The 24,953-nt window shown below is 51.6% G+C and overlaps 12 protein-coding genes across 12 annotated transcripts; 7 read left to right on the top strand and 5 right to left on the bottom strand.

Moving 5' to 3' along the window:
- Window positions 1-173: 173 nt before the first annotated feature.
- BO94DRAFT_535294 (uncharacterized protein) lies at window positions 174-1,158 on the top strand. The gene is made up of 2 exons (XM_025611754.1): window positions 174-867; window positions 941-1,158. Exon 1 carries the CDS (start codon window positions 665-667, stop codon window positions 857-859), a length of 195 nt encoding a protein of 64 aa, XP_025467401.1. The 5' UTR covers window positions 174-664; the 3' UTR covers window positions 860-867; window positions 941-1,158.
- Window positions 1,159-1,754: 596 nt separating this feature from the next.
- BO94DRAFT_516977 (uncharacterized protein) lies at window positions 1,755-3,233 on the top strand (the record flags this gene model as incomplete). The annotated part of the gene is made up of 5 exons (XM_025609977.1): window positions 1,755-1,997; window positions 2,092-2,177; window positions 2,238-2,462; window positions 2,531-2,673; window positions 2,732-3,233. The coding sequence occupies exons 1-5, from the start codon at window positions 1,799-1,801 to the stop codon at window positions 3,231-3,233; spliced, it is 1,155 nt and encodes a 384-aa protein (XP_025467400.1). The 5' UTR covers window positions 1,755-1,798.
- A 211-nt stretch (window positions 3,234-3,444) lies between these two features.
- Window positions 3,445-5,406, bottom strand: BO94DRAFT_466195 (glycoside hydrolase family 47 protein; the record flags this gene model as incomplete). Its single annotated transcript, XM_025608151.1, has 4 exons — window positions 3,445-3,493; window positions 3,557-3,814; window positions 3,868-4,608; window positions 4,709-5,406. The coding sequence occupies 4 exons, from the start codon at window positions 5,404-5,406 to the stop codon at window positions 3,445-3,447; spliced, it is 1,746 nt and encodes a 581-aa protein (XP_025467399.1).
- A 1,221-nt stretch (window positions 5,407-6,627) lies between these two features.
- BO94DRAFT_535292 (uncharacterized protein) lies at window positions 6,628-8,091 on the top strand. The gene is made up of 3 exons (XM_025611753.1): window positions 6,628-6,649; window positions 6,731-6,953; window positions 7,009-8,091. Exons 2-3 carry the CDS (start codon window positions 6,940-6,942, stop codon window positions 7,985-7,987), a joined length of 993 nt encoding a protein of 330 aa, XP_025467398.1. The 5' UTR covers window positions 6,628-6,649; window positions 6,731-6,939; the 3' UTR covers window positions 7,988-8,091.
- A 193-nt stretch (window positions 8,092-8,284) lies between these two features.
- On the bottom strand, window positions 8,285-9,673 carry BO94DRAFT_535291 (calmodulin). The gene is made up of 6 exons (XM_025611752.1): window positions 9,608-9,673; window positions 9,441-9,497; window positions 9,340-9,355; window positions 9,098-9,223; window positions 8,823-9,035; window positions 8,285-8,769 (listed from the first exon to the last, which is right to left on the bottom strand). Exons 1-6 carry the CDS (start codon window positions 9,608-9,610, stop codon window positions 8,735-8,737), a joined length of 450 nt encoding a protein of 149 aa, XP_025467397.1. The 5' UTR covers window positions 9,611-9,673; the 3' UTR covers window positions 8,285-8,734.
- Window positions 9,674-10,941: 1,268 nt separating this feature from the next.
- BO94DRAFT_535289 (t-SNARE syntaxin TLG2) lies at window positions 10,942-12,840 on the top strand. Its single transcript, XM_025611751.1, has 4 exons — window positions 10,942-11,433; window positions 11,500-12,032; window positions 12,090-12,433; window positions 12,497-12,840. The coding sequence occupies exons 1-4, from the start codon at window positions 11,411-11,413 to the stop codon at window positions 12,776-12,778; spliced, it is 1,182 nt and encodes a 393-aa protein (XP_025467396.1). The 5' UTR covers window positions 10,942-11,410; the 3' UTR covers window positions 12,779-12,840.
- BO94DRAFT_535287 (DUF618-domain-containing protein) lies at window positions 12,607-14,798 on the bottom strand. Its single transcript, XM_025611750.1, has 6 exons — window positions 14,417-14,798; window positions 14,267-14,358; window positions 14,154-14,212; window positions 13,960-14,101; window positions 12,982-13,908; window positions 12,607-12,814 (listed from the first exon to the last, which is right to left on the bottom strand). Exons 1-5 carry the CDS (start codon window positions 14,512-14,514, stop codon window positions 13,052-13,054), a joined length of 1,248 nt encoding a protein of 415 aa, XP_025467395.1. The 5' UTR covers window positions 14,515-14,798; the 3' UTR covers window positions 12,607-12,814; window positions 12,982-13,051.
- A 217-nt stretch (window positions 14,799-15,015) lies between these two features.
- On the top strand, window positions 15,016-15,983 carry BO94DRAFT_546414 (clathrin light chain CLC1; the record flags this gene model as incomplete). Its single annotated transcript, XM_025613295.1, has 4 exons — window positions 15,016-15,055; window positions 15,114-15,358; window positions 15,423-15,529; window positions 15,632-15,983. 4 exons carry the CDS (start codon window positions 15,016-15,018, stop codon window positions 15,981-15,983), a joined length of 744 nt encoding a protein of 247 aa, XP_025467394.1.
- A 253-nt stretch (window positions 15,984-16,236) lies between these two features.
- Window positions 16,237-18,312, bottom strand: BO94DRAFT_535285 (Hsp90 co-chaperone CDC37). Its single transcript, XM_025611749.1, has 2 exons — window positions 17,153-18,312; window positions 16,237-17,094 (listed from the first exon to the last, which is right to left on the bottom strand). Exons 1-2 carry the CDS (start codon window positions 18,118-18,120, stop codon window positions 16,587-16,589), a joined length of 1,476 nt encoding a protein of 491 aa, XP_025467393.1. The 5' UTR covers window positions 18,121-18,312; the 3' UTR covers window positions 16,237-16,586.
- A 141-nt stretch (window positions 18,313-18,453) lies between these two features.
- On the top strand, window positions 18,454-21,293 carry mdr2 (ATP-binding cassette permease mdr2). Its single transcript, XM_025611748.1, has 3 exons — window positions 18,454-19,851; window positions 19,913-20,548; window positions 20,597-21,293. The coding sequence occupies exons 1-3, from the start codon at window positions 18,619-18,621 to the stop codon at window positions 21,086-21,088; spliced, it is 2,361 nt and encodes a 786-aa protein (XP_025467392.1). The 5' UTR covers window positions 18,454-18,618; the 3' UTR covers window positions 21,089-21,293.
- A 141-nt stretch (window positions 21,294-21,434) lies between these two features.
- BO94DRAFT_516952 (nucleoside transmembrane transporter FUN26) lies at window positions 21,435-23,095 on the top strand. Its single transcript, XM_025609976.1, has 2 exons — window positions 21,435-21,717; window positions 21,786-23,095. The coding sequence occupies exons 1-2, from the start codon at window positions 21,542-21,544 to the stop codon at window positions 22,957-22,959; spliced, it is 1,350 nt and encodes a 449-aa protein (XP_025467391.1). The 5' UTR covers window positions 21,435-21,541; the 3' UTR covers window positions 22,960-23,095.
- A 1-nt stretch (window position 23,096) lies between these two features.
- Window positions 23,097-24,878, bottom strand: BO94DRAFT_516950 (CCDC47 family protein; the record flags this gene model as incomplete). Its single annotated transcript, XM_025609975.1, has 3 exons — window positions 23,097-23,773; window positions 23,840-24,698; window positions 24,812-24,878. The coding sequence occupies 3 exons, from the start codon at window positions 24,876-24,878 to the stop codon at window positions 23,398-23,400; spliced, it is 1,302 nt and encodes a 433-aa protein (XP_025467390.1). The 3' UTR covers window positions 23,097-23,397.
- Window positions 24,879-24,953: the final 75 nt, after the last annotated feature.

Raw genomic sequence — 24,953 nt, 5'->3', positions numbered from 1 at the left:
TACCCCACGTTTGTTTCATAAGCATCGGGAGATGAGGAAGTCACTCCCTTTCAGAACAGGCAGACAAAAACAGTCTGCAGTGGCTGCTCTTTAGCTAATGCCCCACTGATCTGCAGCTTTTGTAAGCATGAAGGACTCAATCGCCTGATGAGAGAACACCATCACCGGGTCTACTCTGGTTAACACGCTGAAATGTTTCACATGTTCGTAATAGACGAGAATCGGAGCCTTCTCTACTGCGGGCAATCCCTGGCCATCAGTGAATGACTGGATCACCACATGATTCCTGGATTCAGCCACCCCGGATTATCGTTCCCAGAGGAGTCCCATGGTTGGAGATTATATTCACATGCAACAACAGATGGTTCAGCTTGGAGGATCCTTGGCTAAGTTGACATCCAGAACACTGAACAGTCCAATCTTCAAAGCTCAGGTCATGCTGATGTGAAAGACGCTTAGTATAGCTTGATAGAAGCCTACCAAATCTGGAATCCTAAAACATGTAACAATACATTATCAGGAGAACCTTAGGCAGGCAATGCCATGGCTTGTTAATGACGTCGGACGAATGCAATGCCCCCGCTTCAATAAAAGCAATTATATAAGGGTAGTATCCGCTCATAGTCGGGTACACCCCCAAAGGCTACTCAAGTTACTCGGCATCATGAAGATCCTCATCTTTGCTATTTTGTCCCTCGTTTCTATCACCTCCGCGGCAGTGATCCCCCTTCTATCCAGTCACTACACTCAGAACTGTGGCTATCTAGCAGTATCATGTGCGGGTCGCAGTTCGTATGACGACTTCCATAATTGTATTCAGAGAGCAATGCAAAGCGAAGGATGCGGTTATAGTGGCTAAGAGACAAGGTTGTCCCTCCCTGTTCCTAACATAGTGCTTCCCAGATCCTTCTCTGAGTTGCATCAACTAATTTGCATTTAGGGCCGTGATATGGGGTCAGTTCAATCTGAAGCAAGAAGCATGCTTGATATGGGAAATCTATCCCGGAAGTTTAGCTAGGAAACACGATGAAAGGGCAAGGGATTGGTTGTCATGATACCTATAGTAGTGCTATGTTCACCGGCATGTCCAGCTAGCACGAATTTAAAAACTAGTTTTTGGGAAAGGAATTCCAAAAGGATACCATTTCATTGTACAATGTACACCTACATGTTCCTAGAAAATCCTAATCAAAGAGTTGGGGCGTGGGGGTTGCCTGCTTTTCCCATCCACGACGATCTGGGTAGGACAACGGGAGGCTTCCCATCAGCATCGCAACCACCTGCATCCCCTCGTGCTTCCACCTGACAGATCGCCAGAGACAACGTGGGCAAGCATGCAACCCAGTATTCTGCGCTTACTTCGGAGATCTAGATCAGCGCAGACTCACCGTTCATCTCCCAAGGCGGCCCAGTAGTCATGCTTGCTTTCGCGCAACAATTGGAAAGGAGTATTCACGCTTTCCATCCTCTGAAACCACAAAGCGAGGCAACGGAGCGACTTATTACTCTCTTAGCCAATGCCCTCAACTCACGACTTCCGCGCCGTTCCGACACTGCCATCCTGGCAGGTGGTAGCATGCCTGAAAGAAGACATGCTCCTATACATGCATCATGTACTTGCATCGCTCTAGATCAATCCCAGAGGGTTGGCAACCAACCATGACGAAGAAACCATAGAAAAGCAAACAAGCATGTCCACCATGCATAAGAAGATAACTCCGTCATCGTGGTCAATGCCCTCGTAGTTGGTCTTTGCTTTCGTCTTTCTGCTTCCAGGATCCGAGGGCCATCCTCCACCATGGGTCCATATGTCCCTCCAGGACAATCACCTCCTTTCCAAGTGGTAGATGATTTGCATCATGGAGCTTGGGTTATCATCACGGGGGCTCTTGGGCTGGTCTTATCGCTAGTCAGCTTCTTCATCCGGCTCTATGTGCGACTTGCTCTGCATCCACCGTTCGCGTATGACGATTATCTCCTGCTTGGAGCGACAGTATGTTCTTCTTCTTCTTCCTGCCTTCGATTTATAATCAGACCGCACGGAGCCAAGGTAACAAGAGCCGACCTGACAGGCCGTGGCGATTGTGCAAGCGTCATTGCTCTTCGACGCCGTGTCACATGGTTTCGGGACATCAATCAACCTCCTGCAGCCCGAACAGGTGAATCAGATCCAGACAGTACGTTCAACCCACAACCAACCCCTAAGCCCACCAACCCCTAAAAGCCCCCCCTTCCAGCTCATAACAGTCAGCGATATTCTCTACTTGATCACCATCTACATCTCCAAATGCTGCGTCTGCGGTATCTATCTCCGTCTCACGCCCCAGAAATGGCACAACCGAGCCACCCTCACCACTCTCGCTCTCTGCACCGCATGGATCATTCCAGCCGTTCTCATCATCGCAGTAAACTGCGAACTCAACCGTCCCTGGAAAGGATCCGGAGGACAATGTATTGATCTGGTACTTCCCCCCCCCCCCTCCTCTCCCATCTCCCCAACCCAATAACAACAACAAACTAACAACCCAAGCTCCAACGCTGGCAATTCATCGTCGCATTAGACATAACCACCGAACTAACCCTCTTCGGACTATCCACCGCTCTCCTCTGGGGACTGTTCATGCCATTTAAACGCAAACTAACCATCGGGTTCGCCTTCATGTTTCGACTTCCGTGAGCTTCCTTCCCTCTTACCCCCTTCCCCAGAAAATACTAACCCATACCTCAAAAGCCTAATAATCTTCTCCATCTTCCACATCTACACCATAAACCGCAACGCTCACACCCCCGATCCCACATTATCCATCGTCATACCCATAATCTGGGCCCTGGTGGAACTCAACTACGCTCTCGTGGCATGCAGCGTCTTCTGTCTGCGACCTTTTATGGCGGCTGTGAGCACCAATTACGGTACAGCGGGGGATTCGAATCTCGAGAGTAGTGGGGTGTCGAGATCGGTGAAGGTGGACTCGGAGTCGAGACCGAATTATTTGGTATCGGGTGAGAGGAGATCTTGGAGGATGTCGAGGGGGTTGGAATTTGGTTCTGGAGTTGCGGTGACGAGACCGATTGAACTTGTGGATATGGAGGGGGGGAGGGGTGGTGGTGGGAGTGATGATGGGAGTGCGAAGATGATTATTCGGAAGGATGTGGAGTATACTGTTGAATATAATGGTGATGGCAGTGGTGGGGGGTCTGGGTTGGGTATCGCTGGGACGGACTGGACTCGGTAGTAAGTTGTCTGTCATGAAGGGTGTTATGTAAATATTGTCCCTATATGATCAGCGTGGTAGGTAAGTAGTTATGGAGGAAAAAACAATTCACCGCTATTTATAATGATGGTTATCTATATGTACAATTCCATCCAGTGAAAGAATATACCAGACGACGCCTGCTCGCCCCACGTTAAGAAAACAATGAAAACAAAAAAGCACGACCGCATTATTATTGACTCGCAGCAGTCGGACGCTTGAACGGATGCGCTTCAGTATTCCTGCCCCAACACCGTTAGCAAAAGCATCCACACGGTCCTGAAACCATGAACAAAAGCACTTACAATACATATTCATCCAGATTTACGAGATCCGGCTCAGAGAAAATAAGATAGAAGTATTTCAGCGTCTCCGCTAGCCAGAAACTCTCCATGTAGTCCATTTGCGGTGACTCGGGGTCCCGAACATCGGAGATTGCTGCATGTCCGTACGAGGTGCGTGTCATTCTCTCGATGTTTTGGAACATCCTCCAGGCGGCATCTTGCAGAGATCTGTCTCCTGTTAAGCGGTACATGATGAATACCGACTCGATGGCTTCGGGTCTATGATGAAGTTAGTTTAGAAGCGATGTATGTAGAGGAGCATAGGGACATACCGTAGCAGGTACTTGGCATCTGGAATATCAGCTACGCCTGGTGGGAGTTTCTTTCCGTCCGATGTCGTTATCCCGGCGCGGGCGCTTCTGGACAATTTGCAGTTTTCGGTGTTCTTGCACACGGTTAGATGCAGGGTCTCGGGCATGATTCCGGTGGGCATGACGTCGTAGGCCCAAATGCATCCGTCGACTAACTTTCGTGCAATAGATAATTCCTCTGGACGGTCAAAAACCTTGGCACCGATGCCTACAGTGCCTCCGAGGTAGCATTTGAGATGCTCCCATTGGGGCTCTAGGGTTTCATTGCCGTCCGAGGGTGCAGGGACACGCATGTTTCCAGCAAAGAGGATATCTCGGCCATCCTCAGTCTTCGGGCGGAAAAGCAAGTGGCTTTTCAATGCTTTCATGAAGGAGTTGTACATTTTACGGTACTGACTTGTCTGTCCTCCCAGCAGCATGTGCTCCTTAGGGAGGTACTCGTATGTCGAGTCAGCCATTCCTCCGATAGTGAATCGGGGGTCAGCAAATTCCAAATCCTTGGCGTTGACCATCAGGGGCCACATCCCAGGTACATTAGTTTTTTCTTGGGATCCTTCGAGGAAATCGGTGATCCTTTGGATAGCGTCAAAGTACTTGGGGTCATGGGTCAGTTGAGACAGCCGCGTGAATTCCAGGTTCAAGGACCCGAGTTCAGCAAGTACGGTGTTTCGGCCGGCCTCAATCTTCAGACCTCCAGCAGATCTAGACCCCGGTTAACACGATTCTGCTCGTTTGCGAATGGCACCCCAAGGATACAACGGAGTAATTTGATGATCGAGGGATCTGCCTCTATATGCCTTACCTGGTCCATTCCCACCGCGATTGCGGCATTCGGTTACGAGTATCGAAAGACCCATAGATCATATCTGCAATTTCAACTGCCTTCTTCAAGAGAACCGGATATCTACCATTGGTCAAATCATAAGCACCAAGAAGCCCGCCCAAGTAGCGGATGTTGGTCTCAAAGATATTGATTTGGATGGCATTAGTGGTCGTGAAATCAATGAACTCGACTGCTTCAACGGCTTCCTCAAATTCGTCCATGAGGCCCATGATAACGAGCGTATCCAAGGAATCGACAAGAGTAGCTGCCCAACCCGCAAATGTTTCGCGGTGGCCACCGCTTAAGGGCGAGAGTTCATCTTCTAGCCAGGCATTATCCTTATATCCTTTCCACGCATGCTGGAATGCTTTCTTGACCGCATTCTGCCTTTTCACTCTTCCCCATCGTGCGAACCACGACTCCCTAGGGAAGTCATACTGGACCCGTGGGATAGGCGATGTCGCAGTCGTGGGAAGAGGAATGTAGTCGGAAATTGGGTATTGTTCGACATGCTTCCGCCAACGAGCCCTACCTTCTTTGTGTGGAGGAGGGTCGGTCGAGTATTGGTGATGGTGATGAGGTGGCTCCGCACCAGGCGGTAGGTTTGAGAAAAGAGCGTATGTAATGCATAGGAGAATAATGGTGGGAAGCAGATAGCTCCGTCGCGATATCATCATGGCGAACAATGAAAAGTACTGGATTTAGGATCGCTAAATGAACGATGAGAAGACACTAAGGGAGAGGACAGCTGTACGGAGTACAGCAAATGGATTATATTAATCAAGAGCGAGGTAACATCAGGGATGCGAGAGCATGCTCGATGTCAGGCTAAACAGAAGTCGGCTCAGCTTGATAACGCCGCGCAGAGATTAAAAGAGGGAATGGTTCGTGAGGTCGACTCGAAAAGACTGATCGAGACGACGGTTATTTGCAAGGGCAACACGCCGGTAGGAAACTGGACAAGACATTGGGGCCGTATATATCCTGTTGCCAGGGAACACCCCTGGTCCGGCCCTTCTGTCCCAGTCAAAGCTAGCAAATAAGCATGGACGGCGCAGTGGAGGTATGTTGCATCCAAGCGCTTATTGCTCCATCCCATAAGCAGCCAGTCATGGGTGGCATGTTGATCGCAAAGACGCGAGTGTGAATCCGCAAAAAGGTTCACTGACGACTGAACTTACCGGAGTAAGTAATAGCTGAGCGGAGCGCAAACAAGCAATATGGCGGAAGGATCTGCTCATTGCGTAAGCTAGTGGTCCCCTGGACCCTTGCCGGCTCAAGGATCGCGAAGGGGGGAGGTTTAATCCGACTTTAGTGGGTGCCATTTTCTATTCTTGACCTGTTGACGTCCTCGACTTCAAAACTAAGACCCCCTTGTGGCCTCAGCCTCATTGACGGAGTATTTGTCCCGCGTCTTGGCCCCGACAGGCAACAGACCAGCAAAGAACTGAGATTAGGAATCTGTACCCCCTGGGGTTGTTGGCACACTCCGAGACCCAGGTCTAGACGGACCAAAGGCCGCGCCTCTGGTTGCTCAATCAAGGGTAGAGTCGGGGATAGAATGTTCGAGGTGGAGCCCCGAGGACCCAGACGGCCCAGCAATTAATTGCGTGAGGTGGAGGCGGGCCTGGCAGAACGCCACGGAGAACGGAGCCGATACGGACTACGGAGGTCGGAGGCTCACAAAGCCCCAGGCAGGCGGGCGGCCGGCCAGGCCTGAGGCCAGATCACGGGCGAAACCTGTTTTGCTCGGTTTGCATCGTGGCCTGGCTCCCCAGGCACCTACTCGGGCAACCTGCTTCAACACATGACGGATCAAACGGCATTGTTATTATTTGGGGCCAACACTCAAGACCAGGCGACAAAATTAGAACTCTTGCATTAACATCCCTTTTATTAGACACTCCGTATTGGACCTTAGTACGTCAGGATTCTCACCAATAATCCGGCCCCTACCAAAATGCCCCTTCCCTCACAATCAATTTACTGATTGGGTAATAGCCATAAGCACCCTTGACATGAATGCTGTGCGCTGCGCAATTTGATATCGCAGTCGCTAGCAATTGAATTCACTCTCTCCATCATTTTGCGCTTAGAAGATACCCGTCTTGCGTTCCAAAATCTGGCACGTGCTTGCATCTGTATCCACCCCGATCAGGATCGAAAAGAAACTTCCATAGAGCCTTCCTCCCCCTTCAATCTCAAACAAAATGCCTATCACAGGGTAAGCGCATGACAACTATCATGCCTGAACCCTAAGACTAACCTCACCCCATCAGGGTTTACTTCATCCCATCAAATCCTAATGCATCCACCGGGCTGGCGACAGTCACCGAGCGCCTGCACACAGCCCTAGCAGATGAGCCAACTGTATTAGGCCGTTGGTTCCTAGAGCACAGGCTGATGCGGGATACACCATCATGTGTTCCAGCATCAGCCTCCCAACGACAAGCGCAACCGCGATACATGCAATTCTTGTCTCTTTCCTTTCATACAAATCATGGCTTCATCTACACTTCCGAGGCGCCTGAGAAAGGTGCCGGACACCACCCCACGACCTCTACAGCCGGGTCACCCGTCAACCCTCCTCCAATGGGAGCTACAGGCCCAGCACCTGTACCTCCCAACCCATCTGCTGCAGCACAGCCATCTCAGTCCGGAGGACAAATGGTAATGACCACCGTGCCACTTCCATCCTGTAATGCACTCTTCCAGCATTTTGGCTACTCCTGCCAGCCCTTCTGGTGCCATCGACACACAGTCACAGTGAATGGTGCAGTCTACGACGTGGGCGATTTCCGGGTCCGAGTTGGTGATGTGAAACAAACTCAACCGGCAGCGAGGGTTCGGGGGACGGTTGTTCAGATTGAATGGCGGGGTCCGTCCATAGTTGATTCGATTGCAGCCCAGAGTCTGGCCAGCAAGCTAGGTGGCGGGCAAATGGCTGACGATGACTCCGGCATTGATATGGCATTTCCGGATGCCATAGAGGATGCGGATATCGATGCCGAATATGCGGCGAGTGCTGCGTTAATTCGGGAGTTCTGGGCCCGGTTGGGCATCGATGGAGCCAGGGATGCTATCCTGCTGCCGGATGTGGGGAAGGAGGTCAAAAGTCAATTGAGGAGGTTGAAGCAAAAAGGCTCGCAGACTGTTTTCGATGATAAGACTTTGCAGCAAGTGGACGAGGATCCCGATCCGGATGCGGGTGTGGATGTGGCGAGGCAATTTATGGAGATCCTGAGGTTTAACCGGTAAGGTTAGGAGGGCTCAAGATTGAGATGTAGATTCGTCGATATATCCGCTTCAATATGTCTATATGAAGAGGCTTGGCTATGAAGCTAAATCGTGGTAGATCTGGTGTAGATCTCTTCTAGACTGAGTTTCCGTGGCGTGTGGTACGGAAATCTACGTGATGGACATGGACAGCTGTGAGAGGGCTCTGGAGGGGGTAATCGACGTCACACAACCCCTCATCATCTGTCGTTGTTTGATTAGATCCAAAAACGTACTCCCATATAAGATACGCCCATCCCATGTGGGTGCTGGAGAGAACAGTTGTCAATAGTCAATTGATTATTATCATATGCTTTCGAGTTACTACGATAGATCAGAGAATTGGCGGCACGAATCGGAACACGGGAGCTATAAACAACGGGGCAAGGGGAAATGAGGAAATGATGGCATGAATAATGACAGGCAGCCCTCGCGGGACATCAGACCAGAATTTCCCGGCAAGCCCGGGAGAATCCTGTACCCCTAATCAGACACATTCAGCCTCAGCTCGCTTAAATCAGTTTAGACTTATGGTCGCCTCTACCGTCCCTGCAACATCAAAACCAACAACGATAATGCAAGCGCTCGACCGTGAGAGGAAGTAAGAATCATAGCCAAATGATGAAACTACAAGAGACGGGTTGAGATAAAAGATGGGACATTGTGGAGTAGATTTCATTGCTCCCACCCTTTCCGCTAACACAAGACAAATAGAACATGATAAGCCGTTTATTTTTGCATCATGAGCTGGACGAACTCATTATCTGGACACCAAGTTAGTATGCTGAACGCATGTGGTTGTTGACAGGAAACATACAATCAATGCGGCCGTCACCGTCCTGGTCCGCCTCACGGATCATCTCATCAACCTCATCGTCGGTGAGCTTCTCACCGATGGAGGTCATGACATGACGCAGCTCAGCAGCGGAGATAAAACCGTTGTTATCGCGGTCGAAGACCTTGAAAGCCTCGCGGATCTCCTCCTCGGAGTCGGTGTCTTTCATCTTACGAGCCATCATAGTGAGGAATTCTGGCAGAAGTTAATACCCGATCCGCATTCCCGCTTCGTATAAACATAAGCCCGCCACATACCAGGGAAGTCGATCGTGCCGTTGTTGTCAGCGTCAACCTCGTTAATCATATCCTGAAGCTCAGACTCGGAGGGGTTCTGGCCGAGCGAGCGCATGACAGTGCCCAGCTCCTTGGTGGTGATCTGGCCTATTTCCCAAGTCACATCAGTATTACGGCTCAAGTCGATCAAAAAACAGCTTTCGGAAACCCGCGGTCGGTTCGGTCGCCATAGGTAAACACGAAGGGAATAGGGTTCCACCCACCATCGCCATCCTTGTCCTATCGGATTAAAGCACATGAGCATATATTCTTGTGGAATATTTTATCGCTTTCGCTGGTCGGAAGTCATTCAGGGGGTACTTACAAAGAGGGAGAAGGCCTCCTTGTACTCGGAGACTTGCTCTTCGGTCAGAGAGTCGGCCTAGATGTTGCGATGTCAGCAATTCTGTCGAGAATGCCAGGCAGATCTGCCCCGCAAAGTGGGGGATTTTCAACACAACTGGCCAGGACGGCGAGGGAAGAGCCACATACCATGATTAAGATGGTAAGAAATAAGTAGCGGGAGAAAAGCGAAGCTGTGGATATGAGTGAAAAGAAACAGGCAAGCTGGTGGCTTTACGGTAGCGGTAAAGGCAGCGGGGGAAAGAGGAGGTGGTGTTGGTGGTGGTGGAAGATGATTTAAGGGGAACCCGAATCCATCATAATAATAAATGACCACTGAGCTGAACGCCTGGCAAGGCGGTCGCTTATGCCTGAAACGTGACCCGCCCTGGCCACCATGTGCCCGCAGCGCCTGGAAAGGCTGACTGCCCGCGCCCGTCTGTCAGTCAACTCGCCTCCTTTCCCCCTCCCCAGTCCAGTTCCCATGGATTGGTTGGTTCCTATTCCTTCAACTGCTGCATGATCGCTGCATCCCATCATACTTGCCTGCTGTAAACGCCCGTTGCCTTGTCGCGATCAGTCTTACAGCTGCATGTTGGGTGCAGCCTTGTATGTGAGCCTTATGTACCTTCTGCCCAGTTGCTGACGACTACTGCCGTGGAGCCCCGGCAGTACCAAAGCTTGAAGGCAACAAGTCCCGCCTGCTCTTCCCAGGACGAACCTTGTTCACCCACTCTACCCGAGAACCCTTCTATGGGACACTTTTCTATGGGACACTTTTGTACCTGACGATTCAGTCATGCCATCACGGGTCGTCAATTGTCTCTTCTCTCACTGACTCATAAGTCCGTTGTCTAAACTAATTCCGACAACTAGACACCGTTTCTGTGCTGGTCATGGCGGTATAGATATGCGTACTTGGCACAATTTGTGCCGGGGCACGAATCTTACCTCGACAACTCAGATAGACAATGATATTGTTCGACTTCTCTTGGAGAGATGGACATCGAACGATGAAGAGTACATCCAAGTGCGCTTTGAACTTTGTCCCAGAAAAGTGATCCGTCTCATTAGGAGCAGTCCTGTACCTGAGAGTCCCATAACTGTTTGATACTAATGCGCAGGCGGCCAGTCAAGAATGCAGTCAAGATATCTATTCAACGTGGGTATGACGGTCCTTGGACATATTTCTGTCTTAAGCTTGGCCTTGGCAATCTACAACAGCGAGTTCTTATAGAAGAGGAACGTTCACATGATTCTTCCTGCTATGTTGCATGCGAGCTTCATAGCACCTCTCGGTCTCGATCAGTGTAGACCTTTGGCCATTTACTATTGAGTACCATATAAATAGAACAAGTGGCTAACGTCGCACGATGTAACCGTAACCGAACAAGGATGTCCAAGCATTTGAAACAGCGCAACAGTGCGCTCACTAGGGGTCGTGATAGTGCTGCAATTAAGTCGCAGCGCCTTCACCGTTGTACCAAGACATGAAAGCCAAAGCTGTATACGCACGAACGATGGACATATCGTTCCCCTTCGGGGCATCGTCCCCCGAATACGACGACCTCCTCGATCAAGATGCATAATCTCGCATAATTACTCAGGCATGGCATCAGAGCATCGTGGCTGACGTAATATATTTAGATCGGCGCGGCTGCTACCGCATTGGGGTTGGTGCGGTCGTCCCTTCATGTGCAACATGGAGATCGAGCTCCGGGAAGTACAGACTACAGCGGTGCTATCGGATTCATCCTGCTGCAAACGAGCTCACGCAGAAACGGCCTCATTCCTCGTCGCATTGAACGCCCTATATCCAGACATCCTGTGTCCCGAGTTCTTGTGACTCGCTATCTCGGTGTTCCTCTGACGGCATCCCTCGGCCAACAATGATCAGGGTAGCCTAAGAGCACCCCCGACGAAGGATTACCGCAGAACAGCAACCCCTTCACGATGTGGCGGGACCGCACCAACCTGTAACATCCCCAAATCGGACCATTCTACGCAGCGAATATAAAGAACTGACCATCTTCCAAAAACAGCTACATCTCCTACCGACAGTCGTTTGCGCATCACCCAGCCAAGAAGCCACGTTATCTCGGAGCATCCAATGGCTTTTCCGATAGCCCGTCACAGCCCGAAGAAAGCCGACGACTCATTTCAGACACGGGAGGACTAGACGACGATGGCGACGCAATCATTGAGATGGACGTTTTACCCCCGCGCTGGGTCGATGTACAGGAAGAAGTGACGGAACTACTAGCGGACATTGCGCAGAAATCCGCCCTCCTGGATAAACTACATCAGAAACACCTTCTACCTGGATTCGGCGACGAAGATGCAAGGAAGCAGGATGAGGTTGTGATAGAGCGACTCACACAGGAGATCACGCGCGCCTTCCACATGTGCCAGAAGGCGGTTCAGAAGATCGAGGTGATGGTGCGGGAGGCTAAACAACAGGGTGGGGTGAGCAGCGGAGATGAGACGATGGCCAAGAACTTGCAGATATCTCTTGCTGCGAGGGTGCAAGAGGCTAGTGCCCGGTTTCGCAAGAAACAGAGTAACTATTTGAAGAGTGAGATCATTTGATTTGTCCTAATGTGTTTGTTGGGCTAACCGCATGGTCTGATAGAGTTACGAGGACTGGAGGGTGGATCAGCGCCGTTTGAACGATCCCCGACCCCGATGCAGAACCCCTACACGGACCCTTCATTGATGGAATCCGACGCGGACAAGTCATTCTCGCAGTCTACGCTGATACAGACGTCGCAACGACTGACGGGTCAGAATGATGCAGCCATTGAGCAGCGGGAGCGGGAAATCAACGACATCGCCAAAGGGATTATCGAATTGTCGGATATCTTCCGCGAGCTACAGGCTATGGTTATTGATCAGGGTACCATGCTGGACCGGATAGACTACAACATCGAGCGGATGGGGACGGAAGTCAAGGCCGCGGATAAAGAGCTTAAAGTGGTATGTCTGCGTCAATTGCGGTGTACCGAGAATTTTTTTGACTGATCTATCTGCGCCTTGCAGGCCACGAACTATCAACGACGTACAGTGAAGCGCAAAGTTCTTCTCTTATTGGTGATCCTGGTAGCAGGTCTGTTTATTGTTCTACTGGTGAAGCCGAAGAAGCACAGTTCCCCGGATCCCGCCCCGGCACCGGCCCCGGCACCGGCGCCGCCTCCCCCGCAAAATGAACAGCCGCCCGCTGTGGCTTCTCGAGCATTCATGACCATATCCCGCCGGAACAGACGTCCATCCTTGTCACGGGCCGCGAGAAACAAATGGGGCGATCCAGATATATATCGATAGCTCGCATTTCAGTATTCGATGATAATAGTAATGAGACTAATTCAAATGAACTCAGCGATTGATCCATTAATTCTGAGAAAGATTATATGCCCAATGGACATCATGTTCAAAGTATAGCTAATCACATAAACAGTGAAAATCCAGCCACTATCGTAACAAGCAAGGATGGCTGCATCTCCCTACTACGGGAAAGGAATACCTACAACTTCAGTAAATAGCTCGAACAAATGGTTTTCAAAAGGTGGTCCGCCACGAAGGGGACTTTCAGTGAGCCTACTGCTGGGCATCACTCTCTTGCTTAAGAAGCTCAGCAACATCTGCATCTAAATCGCCGCTGGCGAATTGGGCATAATCCTCCTCTTCGTGGGTAACCTTGCGCTTTTTGGCATGAAGCCCATTTGAGCCGTCCAGTTGGTGCTCACTCATTTCCATAGAAGGGAGGCCTGCCAACGAAAAAGAAGAATCGATGGAGTTTCCGAATCCTGGCAGGGTGAAGCCACCTAGAATCTGGGGTTGAGTAGGTGCCGCACCAGAATTTGTCTCCTGTGCTGCCTGTTTGGGGGAACCAACAGGAGTAAGGGCCTCTACGGGCGGGGGAGTTAGGGCCTCAACTTCAGGACGGGAAATAGGATCTCCCTCTACCCCAGGATCTCCGTGGCTGACCGCGGGCGAATTTTCAGCAGAAAGCCCCCGCATGATCCCATCTTCAACCTCTCGCTTCGTCGCCTCCGTCTCCGCTTTTCTTTCCTTCAGCTGCGCAGCCGTTGCTTGCTCCTTCAACAAGGCTGAGCGATTGGTTTCGAGTAGCTTCTCAAGACCGTCGATGAGCAAGCGGCGTGATCTGATCACCTCTGAGACAGAGCTCTCTGCGTTCGCAAGGGCTTTCAACAATTGACTTAGTCGAGCAGCATGGACTGGGGGTGTTGGCAAAGGTGTGTTGGAATCATGAAGCTTATCATACTCCCCATTAGCTATTGCGGTTGGTCCCACGGAAGCCAGTGTGACTTTGGAAAGGGTTGATTGTAGCGGCACCAGAGGCTGGAGCTCAGGTGGTGTTGAGACCGACGAATTTGAGAAAAGAGAGCCTCCTAGCAAGGGCTTTTTACCGGTAGAACGCGACTTATCGATTTCTATAACTAGGTGAGACGGGCGAATGGGACAGAAAGTGAAGGGTGCCCTACCATCAACTCGAGCCTCTACAGCCTCCTGGATGGGAAGCTCAAAGATTTGTCGTTGTCTCCACACTTCGACCACCCGACGAAGCTTTTGCTGGATATCATTTGAGGAGCCTTTGTATGCGATAGCCGTGGCCTCTGCGATAATCTGGTAAATGTTAGCTTTTACTACGTCTCAGTACCCGTATGACAAGACTGACCGGTGAAAATGCGACGACAAAGTCCTCCTTCCGCCGGGCCTTTGACTGTTGTACAACCTCTGGGAACTGTTATTAGTGCCAGGCTACCATCGGCAAGGAAAGACTGGCCATACCATTAGCCAGATATATCAGGTTCAGACGTTTCGGTGCTGGCGAATCGCGGAGCTTTTGCAGCCAGAGTTGTCCTGTCCGTTCGGCATGCCGTCTAAGATCCATGGACGTATTAGCATAGCTTTAGGATACATGAACAGCTGTCATCTTGCCTGTGAAACATCACCCATTGCGCAACTGTGACAATGCCTTCCTGCGTTTCGTTGAGCGCGGAGAGCTTCGCCTTCACGGCATCATCTGTATAGGCCATGCTGATTTCCCTATGAAATCAACACAGTAGAGAGTGGTTCTTGTGACAAAGTCATCAAATGGTGTGTGAGGAAGGCAGTGCGTTTTGCTCGTCGCAAGCTAGTGGCTGAATCGTTACTCCCTGGGCGCGTATGTCGAAATGAAAGGCAATGGGCACAGTCACCCAGGCAAGAGGAGCGATAGCTAAGACCGTCTCAATATAAAGTCAGGATGATCTGAGCACCCCAGCGAAGATCTAGTGTGAAGGAGAGAAAGGTTCTTGAGGAGAGTGAAGCTCATCCGTCGCACCTGGAGTGCAGTGCAGTGTAGCTGTGCGACCGCCTTCCCCGGCAGAATCCGGGGGGTTCTCTATTCATACTTGGAACGGTCCGTCCGCATCCTCAAGACGCCAGCTGGAACCTTACATTCAACTTTCCATCTCTCTACATTTCTCCCAATCTCACAATCAAGCATTCCTTGCGACTTCAGCTCCCCTTCTATCATACTTTATCAAGCGAACATAATGGCGGATCGCTTCCCTTCGTTGGAGGACTTCTCTGCGGGTGAGCAGTCGGCATCATCGCCCGCCAACACTACATGATGACACTAATCGGCTTCTAGGCCAGACCGAAGTTGTCGAAACAAACGGTGTATCGGATGAGAACGATTTCCTAGCTCGTGAGCGTGCTATGCTCGGTGATGATGCAGAACAGTTTGCGACCCCCCAAGATCATGTCGCTGCCGACGATGTAAACAATGATGACTTACTGGGTGGTGCGGATATCGCTCCGGCCGCCGGGGATGTTGAGCCTCAGGAGATCGCTGGCTTCGAGTCCTCCTTCCCGGCTCTTGATACCCAGAACGAGGTATGAGAGTCTCCTGGTGATTAATTGGAAGTATTCTTGCGCTAACATAATTGCGACTCAACAGCAAGTTGCCCCTGGTGGTACGATTACTGGATCGGGTGCCCCCTTCCCACCTACCGGCTATTCCAATTATACTTATCAGGCACCAGAGGAGGACCCAGAGCCTGTTCGGTATGTTAATTCATCCTTATTTCAGGCGCCAGGACTTGCGCTCTCTCCTCGGTACTATGTCACTTGTATGAGCTCCGTGTGCTGATTGTGGGTCATTTACAGGGAATGGCGTGAGCGGCGAGATGCGGATATCCAGCGTCGCACGGAGATCTCAGAAGAGAAGAAAAATGCTACTATAAACAAGGCCCGCGAGGATATTGACGACTTCTATGTCTCGTACAACAACAAGACGGACAAGCTTCGTGCCCAGACCCGTGCTGAAGCGGATCAGTTCCTGGCTAACCGTGAGGATACCTCGTCCGGAGGCACCAGCTGGGAGCGCATTGCGAAGCTTGTCGACGTCTCTGGAAAGGGATCTAAGGGCGGTGCCAGTGGCTCCGGTAAGGAGCGCTTCCGTGAGATGCTTCTTGATCTCAAGAAGGACCAGAATGCCCCCGGTGCCGGTGGTGTTTAAGCAACCGATCTCATCAGGGTGGCACTATCATACGGATTATGGGTCAAAATCTACGATCAAGTCTACAATCCGATGATATATTCCAACATCAAAGTCGAAGAGAATTGAAGCACTTATGGAGATTAACCCTTGTCCTCCCTGCTTTCCAGCGCCATTATCATGACCGTCACCTTCCATATCACTCCAAGTGTCTATCATATCCTTCGCCTAACCGTGTATTCTTGCACAGCGCAAAGTACTCGAGCTAATGGTTGTTTTCTCAGTACATGTGTCTTTTTCTTCACTTCCTAAACACATGTTTTTTTATTTTGCTTATTTCCCCTTGATGTAGGTAGACCACATGCACATTTGAACCCCTTAATTGTCTCCTTTCATTCACTTGCCCTCAAAAGAAGTATGGTGCATAGCCCAAACATCGAAAGAGCTGATAACCACCAAGTGTACATGTTACAAGGAGCGAGCAATCACATACTATACCCATTCCCAGGCGCATAATAGATGCATTATGAACAATTTGAGTATATGCCAAATAAACAATAACAGAGCTGCTGTTGAGTATACACATCCAGTCATCCAGCAGATGCACAATCATCACTCATGCCCTCAGTCCAGCTCAGTGACATCACCCCCCGGCTCTCCTATTTCCTGTTGCTCCTCTCTTTCCCTCTTATTCTCAGCCTCAATCTCCTCTAGCCTCTTCCTGCCTTCTTCAGTGGTCGCATCAACGATGCCTTCCTCGAGGCTTAACATTCCGCTCTGCCCCAGCTTCTCAACGACATCCTCGGCTTCCTCGACACTCATCTTGCCGAGGACCTTGTTGACCTCATCCAGGGACTCCGATGCAAGTGCTGTTTGCAGATCCTTGGTGAAGGATTCGAAGATCTTGCGTGCCTCAACCTCAATCGGTTCGTTACTCTCGGCAGCAGGGATATTGATGGTAATCTTGGTGTTGGGGTCAACCGCATGCAGCTGGATCTGTTCCACGCCTGCCGGATCGTTGGATGCAGAGCTGTCCTTTGCAAGCTCCGCCGCACGGGTCTTGATCTTATTGTAGGTTTCATTGACGTCATTGCGGAAGAGGGTTCCTGCCTGGTGGTCTGCCGTCGTGATGCTACACGCATACACATGTTAGTGGTCTATTCGTCTCTCACGAAGGTTCGCACACGCACCGTTTGAAGAAGAGAGAGATTCCGTCACGGCCTAGGGAGCGGCAGTACTGCAGCAACAAGCCCTGGTGGACACATGTGCGAGCATAGTCATCCTTTCCTTCCATTTGGCTGTTGAAAGCTTCGACCAATAGACCATCAGTTTCCTTCTCAGCGACAATCTGCGGGTTCGCGGAGACGAATTGAAGCAGAGCACGGTAATCACTGCGGTCGATCTTTGCAAACCGCTTCGCAAGATCACTAGCTTTAATGTTCTCGGGATCTTCCTCTTCGTCGTCATCAGCAGCAGCAGCCAGTTGAGACGAGCCCGCCGTTGATGCTCCAGGATTCAGAAGCTCAACTGTCCCCGTCTGCTGTGACGATCCCGTGCTTCCAGCTTCGCCTCCCTTGGCAATATGGGAAGTGTTGAATCCCTCGTGCAACTTATCGCTGGTGATTTTACTGCGCTCTTCCTTCTCAAGCTGATCAAGCCTTTGGAGCAACTCCCTCTGCAAGCCCTGCACCTTATTCTCGTGTCCCTGCACGCCCTTGATGTATTCTTTATAGAGGTTCTCGGTGCTGACATCTCCCATCTCCTTCTTGACCTGGTCAAGCAGAGCGCTCATCATTTGCGAATACTTGGGCTGCTCCTTCTCCTGTGTATGGACTCCCGCGGGGGGTGGGGGAGGATGGTCCTCCGACGGGTTGCCTGCGAATTCCATAAGGTTTTGGAAAATGACTTCCTCAACGCTCTTAGAGCCTTCATTCTGTTTCAAGGATGTAAGAAGCTGATCGATTCGGGAAAGCAAGCCGTCGTTGACAATATGCTCATATTTCAGGGTATCGATCTCATAGCGGCGCTGGGAACGTTGTTGATGGATCTGGGCCTGTTTGGCCCGGATGAACGAACGCTTGTCGACGTTGGGGTGCACTTCAATATCGGAGTCATCCGAGAGCTCGAGCGCATCCCATTTGCTGTAGTCGAGCACCATGATGGGTGACGGCGGAATGTAGTGGACTGTGAAAGAGGGGTGGGGGTGGGGTAGATGCTGGAATGTATCGAGCTTGGGAGGAAGTGTAGTAGAGGAGGCGGGTTTGGTTCTTTATAAACAAAGGGTCGACAGACTCAAACCCAAGTAAGCTTCAAGTTTCAGGAACTAAGAAATGCACGCGAGCCGTCTCCGCCAGCATCTGGAGCGATCATCGAAAGCTCTCGACCAGCTTCGACGCCGGCGGAATTGGGGCAGGCGGTGTCCCCGGGCAGAACCGCTGCCGATGCGAGGCCGAACGGCGATGGCCGGTCTCGCGGCTTGACGGCTGACATTATTCAGACTCCCAAGCGCCTAGCGGTCTCCAGGGGAGCAGTTCATCTTGGCTGTGTCATGCGTCTCAGCCGATCTTCGCTCATCTAGTGGGATATGGCATCCTGTTTACCTCATTTGGCATCCATCTGAGCAGCCATCCGATTCCGCTTTCTACTCTCGTCCGAAATGCGCGGAGCCAGATTGCTGGCTTCCTGGGCCCCCGGGATCACCACCAGGCGGGGAGCCCAGGCGAATGGAAGCGTACTGAGGGAGCTCTACTCGGGAGCTCATGTATATCAATCTGGAATTGGTGGCTTTGGCGTTCTCAGCCGGCAATTCTCGGGAGTTTCAGGCCCATTACGCAATAACCTTTCGCTGACATCTGGACTGCCTTTCGCTCACAATAATGGCGCACGAAATTCTATCATACGGTCACAGCTGGCAGCAAAATCTCGGTTCTTCTCTTCTACCCAACGGTCATTGGAAGCTAAGCCCGTGGACCCGTCGACAAAATCGGCTCAAGCGAACAACAGCACAGCTCAGGATAAGGAAGATGACGACATGGACAAGGGCTTCGAGATATCAGAGAAAGGAGCACAGGCTGCACAGGTCAATCTCTCCGCTAAGCTCGCGAAAGATGGTGCTAGCGGAAAGAAAGCCGGCTTTAAAGAGATATGGAGACTTCTACTCATCGCGCGACCTGAAGCTAGGACGCTCGGGTTCGCTTTCTTCTTCCTGCTCATCTCTTCTTCAATCACGATGGCTGTTCCCTTCTCAATCGGTAAAATCATGGATGCTGCTTCCAAGCCTTCCGAGGAAAGCGGAAATCTGCTCTTCGGTTTGAGCGTACCCATGTTCTATGGTGCTCTGGCCGGTATCCTGACCTTGGGTGCCGCTGCTAACTATGGTCGCATTGTCATTCTCCGTATCGTTGGTGAGCGCATTGTCTCTAGACTTCGCTCGAAGCTTTTCCGCAACACCTTTGTTCAAGATGCGGAGTTCTTCGATGCCAACAGAGTAGGCGATCTGATCTCTCGGCTTGGTTCTGACACCATTATTGTGGGGAAGAGTATCACGCAGAACCTGTCGGACGGCTTGCGAGCAGCGGTTAGCGGTGCGGCAGGATTTGGTCTGATGACTTATGTCAGTCTCAAGCTGTCTAGCATCTTGTTTCTGTTGCTGCCCCCCATTGGACTCGGAGCCTTCTTCTATGGTAGAGCGATAAGGAACCTCAGCCGCAAGATCCAGAGGAACCTCGGTACTTTGACCAAGATCGCAGAAGAGCGTCTAGGCAACGTCAAAACCAGCCAGTCTTTTGCTGGTGAAGTCCTTGAAGTCAACCGGTACAACAACCAAGTGCGCAAGATCTTCGAACTTGGTAAGAGGGAGTCATTGATTAGCGCAACGTTTTTTAGTTCGGTATGCGTCAACCTACCTTTGTCAATATCTTCAAGTGCAAGTTTCCTAACGAGTCAACCAGACTGGCTTCATGGGTAACATGACAATCCTCACGCTGCTCTATGTCGGAGGCGGCATGGTTCAATCTGGTGGCATCACGATTGGAGAGCTGACATCGTTCTTGATGTATACTGCTTATGCTGGTTCCAGCATGTTCGGTCTCTCTAGCTTCTATTCCGAATTGATGAAAGGTGTCGGAGCAGCCAGTCGTCTGTTTGAGTTGCAGGACCGTCAGCCAACGATATCTCCTACCAAGGGCAACAAGGTTGAATCTGCTCGTGGCCCCATCCGTTTCGAGAATGTGAACTTTAGCTACCCTACACGGCCTGCTGTTCCTATCTTCAAGGAGCTGAACTTTGAGATCCCGCAAGGGAAGAACGTTGCCATTGTCGGACCTTCAGGCGGAGGCAAGTCAACCATTGCTTCGATTCTGCTTCGGTTTTACAACCCGACCGGCGGACGTGTCTTGATTGGCGGCAAAGATATCAGCGAGATGAACGCCAAGTCTCTCCGCAGGAAGATTGGCGTTGTCGCACAGGAACCCGTCCTGTTCTCGGGAACAGTTGCTGAGAACATTGCCTATGGCAGGCCACGGGCGACCAGGTCGGAGATTGTTGCGGCAGCCAGGAAGGCGAACTGCCAGTTCATTAGCGATTTCGTAAGTGGAACTTGACCGTCAACTGTGCCCCTGACTAACGTTTCCTAGCCGGATGGCCTTGACACTCAGGTTGGACCTCGCGGAGCTCAACTCTCCGGTGGACAAAAGCAGCGCATTGCCATTGCGCGCGCCCTCATCAAGGATCCCGACATTTTGATCCTGGATGAAGCAACCTCTGCCCTTGACGCCGAATCCGAGACACTGGTCAACAGCGCTCTCGCTGCCCTTCTTCGTGGAAACAACACGACCATCAGTATTGCCCACCGACTCTCTACCATCAAGCGCTCTGACACGATCATTGTTCTCGCGCCTGACGGAAAGGTGGCCGAGCAGGGATCCTACGAGGAGCTCAGCGCCCGTCCTGATGGTGCCTTCACGAAGCTGATGGAGTGGCAGATCAGTGGCGGCGAGAACACGCCGACCAACGCGCCCATCAGCCCAGCGACTGAAGAGAAACTGTGGCAGTTGGAGAAAGAGGAAGCCGACGCCGACGCCGACGCCGAAGATGCAAGCGGCGAGCGCAGTCAGCAGAAGCAGTAAGCTGACCAATCGTTTGGATAGATTCGGACCTTTTTTGTTTCCTTTGTTATCTTGTCTTCCGCGGTGTAGAGTATATAGCCTGTATGGGGCACATACACTTTGTCTAGAACGCTGGGCCACCTACTCTGGATGTATCTATTACGGGATTTTTGGCACACTCTGATGGTCTAGGTCTGATGACTGGATAGATAAAATATAATACCCATCTCTACTTCTCCGTGGCGCCTGCGGTGTATCAGTCAGTTGTGTTCTGTAGTGTCTGATAAGCATTGCCTTAGTCACCCGCCTGCCTTTCTTGGCGATCGTCACGGCCTCATGACCACCGCAGCTTGTCCTCCTCTCCTCCCCGCTGATCTTCCCTGTCTCATTCCTCTCGACCATCATGGGCTGAGCTCGTACTACTACCTGTCCCGTCTCAACTCCTGAACAGGGACAACCCAACAACCCACCACAATGGATCGCATCCGGAGACTTCTCTCTCCCAGGCCGACCTATGAGGCAATCGAGCAGCCGGTCGACCCCGACGATGAGAGCAACCATCCATCCCATCAACACCGGAGCCATGCCCCTTTCTCCAAGTACGAATATGCAGTATTCTTGCTGTTGGGAGTGTCCATGTTGTGGGCGTGGTATGTCTCACCCTATAGCTATCGCATTGGCAGGAATAGCATCATCTAACTATACCGGCTTGACATAGGAACATGTTCCTCGCTGCAGCACCATACTTCTACCACCGGTTCCACTCGGACGACTGGGCAGCGACTCATTACCAATCGTCTATATTGACTGTCTCAACCGTCACTAACCTAGGCTCCTCATTCATTCTCGCCAAGCTACAGAAGGGAGCATCATATCCCAAGCGGGTCACTATCTCCCTGCTTATCAACATCGTGGTGTTTACACTACTAGCCTTCTCGACCATCCTCATGAAGGATGTCTCCGTGGGCACATATTTCGGTTTCCTAATGATCATGGTCTTCGGGGCCAGTCTAGCAACAGGAATCAACCAGAATGGCGTATACGCTTACGTCTCCGGTTTCGGACGAGAGGAGTACACCCAGGCCATCATGAGCGGCCAAGGCGTAGCGGGAGTGTTGCCCTGCATTGTCCAGATCCTGTCCGTGATCGCCGTGCCCAGTAAGAAAGAAGGGCAAGCCGCCCCGCCAGAATCCTCCAAATCAGCGTTCGCCTACTTCATCACAGCTACGGCCGTGTCGTCATTCGCTCTCCTTGCCTTCCTATCTCTCGTAAAGCGTCGATCAACCACAACCCTATCCCACGCAACAGACGACCACAGTGACTCGGGCGTCTCCGAAAACACCCCCAGCAAAAGCGTCAGCCTCTGGACCCTCTTCAAAAAGCTCCGTTTCATGGCCACAGCCATATTCCTCTGCTTCACCATCACCATGACCTTCCCCGTCTTCACAGCGGAGATCGAATCCGTCCACACCCCGACCCCCAATCGATCTCGACTCTTCGATCAGGCCGTCTTCGTCCCCCTGGCGTTCTTCTTCTGGAATGCGGGTGACCTCCTGGGACGGGTGCTGGTCCTGGTTCCCCGTCTCTCATTGGTACATCGTCCCTGGGCGCTATTCCTATTCTCTATTGCTCGAGCGGGATTCATCCCTCTGTATCTGCTCTGTAATATCCGGGGTCGGGGCGCTGTCGTGGAAAGCGATTTCTTCTATCTGTTTGTCGTGCAATTGCTCTTTGGTATCAGCAATGGGTACCTGGGTAGCAATTGCATGATGGGCGCGGGACAATGGGTGTCTCCTGATGAACGTGAACCCGCGGGTGGATTCATGGCACTGATGCTCGTGGGTGGATTGACTGCGGGGAGCTTGATGAGTTTCTTCGTTGCTGGGGCGTGAGGGTTTGGTGGTGGTAGGGTCTAGTATATGTGTAGATTGTATTGTCGTCTTCTAATGTCGCTGCTACTATAGATTAGTCACTGCTCTCGTAGGTAAGGACTACCTCTTGAGATAATGAATCGAGCTTTGTCCAGTCTATATTTTCTTGTCTCGTAGAAACCAATCTCATGAAATTAATTATCCAGTCGTGAGCCTGAAAGATAGGGAAACAGTTCATACAAGCAACCCTCTCGCAAGAGGTCAGTCATCATGCTCTCAAGATACATTAATAGATCAATAAGATCAGTATCGACTTCCAGTTATCCTCCATCCAGCCAGCTAGCCAGCCACTCTGACCCCCAAAAAAGAAATTACGAATACATTGTACATGAAGTTAGGCAACGGACGGCAGCAAGCAACGACGCACTTTTCCCTTCCCATCATAGTTGAAAAACACGCTCATGCCCGGCGAGTACTCTTCTTCATCATACGACGGTGCTCCTTCTGTTGCTCACGCTCCAGGTACTTCTTCTGCTCTTCAGCAGACATACCACGGAGGAGACGCTCACGGTCCTCCTTCTTGATCTTCTCGGCTGCCAGCTTGCGCTCCTCAGCCTTTTCGTCCTCGTCGACACGACGCAGCTTCTTGATCTCTTCTTCACGAGCGTTGCGGATCTTGCGAGTCACCTCGGAGCGGAAATGAGCGGCACCGACGAGACGATCAGCGAAACGCAGGAACTGGGAGAACAAAGGCAGGGTGGAGGAGTAGCCCTCGGCCGAGGAGGGAAGAGTGACGGACAATTCGATGCGCTTGCGGGGGGTGGTTTCCTCGATCCTAGACGCAGAGCTGCATTAGCACACACGTACATTCCCAAAGAAGGGAGCAATAGATGGAACTCACTTCACAGGCTTGTCAATAGGCTGATCAGTAACAATCAAGTACTTGAAATCATTGCCCGCCTTCTCAATAGCCTGAATCAGCTCGTTGGTAAGCACTGCATCCGTGATCTCCGCACTCTCCGTCATGACGGTAACCCAGTTCGGCAACTTGTTGTTATCCCTGGTGAAAGTCATACTGGCGTCATAACGATCCTGACGGAACTTGCGCATGTAGTTCTTGTGTACAACCGCCCAGATAAATCCATCATAGGTAGAGTTGTTAACCTTCAACGAGGACCGATCATTGGCAGGCAGGGGCACAACATCCTTCTCCTTTCCGTCAAAGGTATAAGCCGTAGCCTCGTAAGACTCAGTGGGTGCCGACCAGCTCTCAAACAAGAAGCCCATGACGTGCTCCGCCCAGAACGTAACGGGGTTATACCGCTTAGGCAACTTGATAGCCACGTCCACAAATGCCACGTTCTGGCGGCCCGTCGCGTAGGAGGAGAATTCCTGAGCCGAACGTTCCTTGAGCAGAGAGTCGGAGTCGGGGACGGTTTGTTCCTGGGGACTCTGGAATCCAACGACGGCGAATTCGCTGGACAGCGTGGAGGCGTGGGATTGCGCCCAGTCGCGTGCCTTGCGGCGGTTCTTGCGCGTGCCCCAGAAATGAAAGAGGATGATCAGGAGGATCACCGGCATCACGGTCGCTTCTTGCATGAAGTCACGCGGGGAGGTCCGCTCCCAGACCCGGTACCATTTTGTGTAGGGGACCGGGGTGATTGAGTCTACGCCTTGAGTATTCAGGGCTGGGGTCGAGGAGGAGCCGGCCACGAGGGATGCCGGGGATGGGTTCGGGGCTTCGACGAAGTCGGCGAAGTCTGGATGGGGGAGGTTAGAGGGGTTGGATGAGCTGGGGTTGGGGGACAATGGGGGTTTTGCTGGGGGAGGACCAGTGAAGCTGGGGTTGAGGGTGTGGGAGAGTGAAGCTTACCATCATCGACCTTGGCAGGGTTCGAGGGCTGGGAACCGCCGAAAACGTTCTTGAACAGGCCCGCCATGACGAGGGGAGGGGAATTGGACGGACTGGAGCGGACGGGCAGGGAACTGGCGACGTGGCGGAGGAAGGAAGAGAG

This window comes from Aspergillus sclerotioniger, assembly GCF_003184525.1.
Source record: "Aspergillus sclerotioniger CBS 115572 chromosome Unknown BO94scaffold_14, whole genome shotgun sequence".
NCBI classification, from domain to species: Eukaryota; Fungi; Ascomycota; class Eurotiomycetes; order Eurotiales; family Aspergillaceae; genus Aspergillus; species Aspergillus sclerotioniger.
This window is presented reverse-complemented; position numbering and strand designations above follow the sequence as displayed.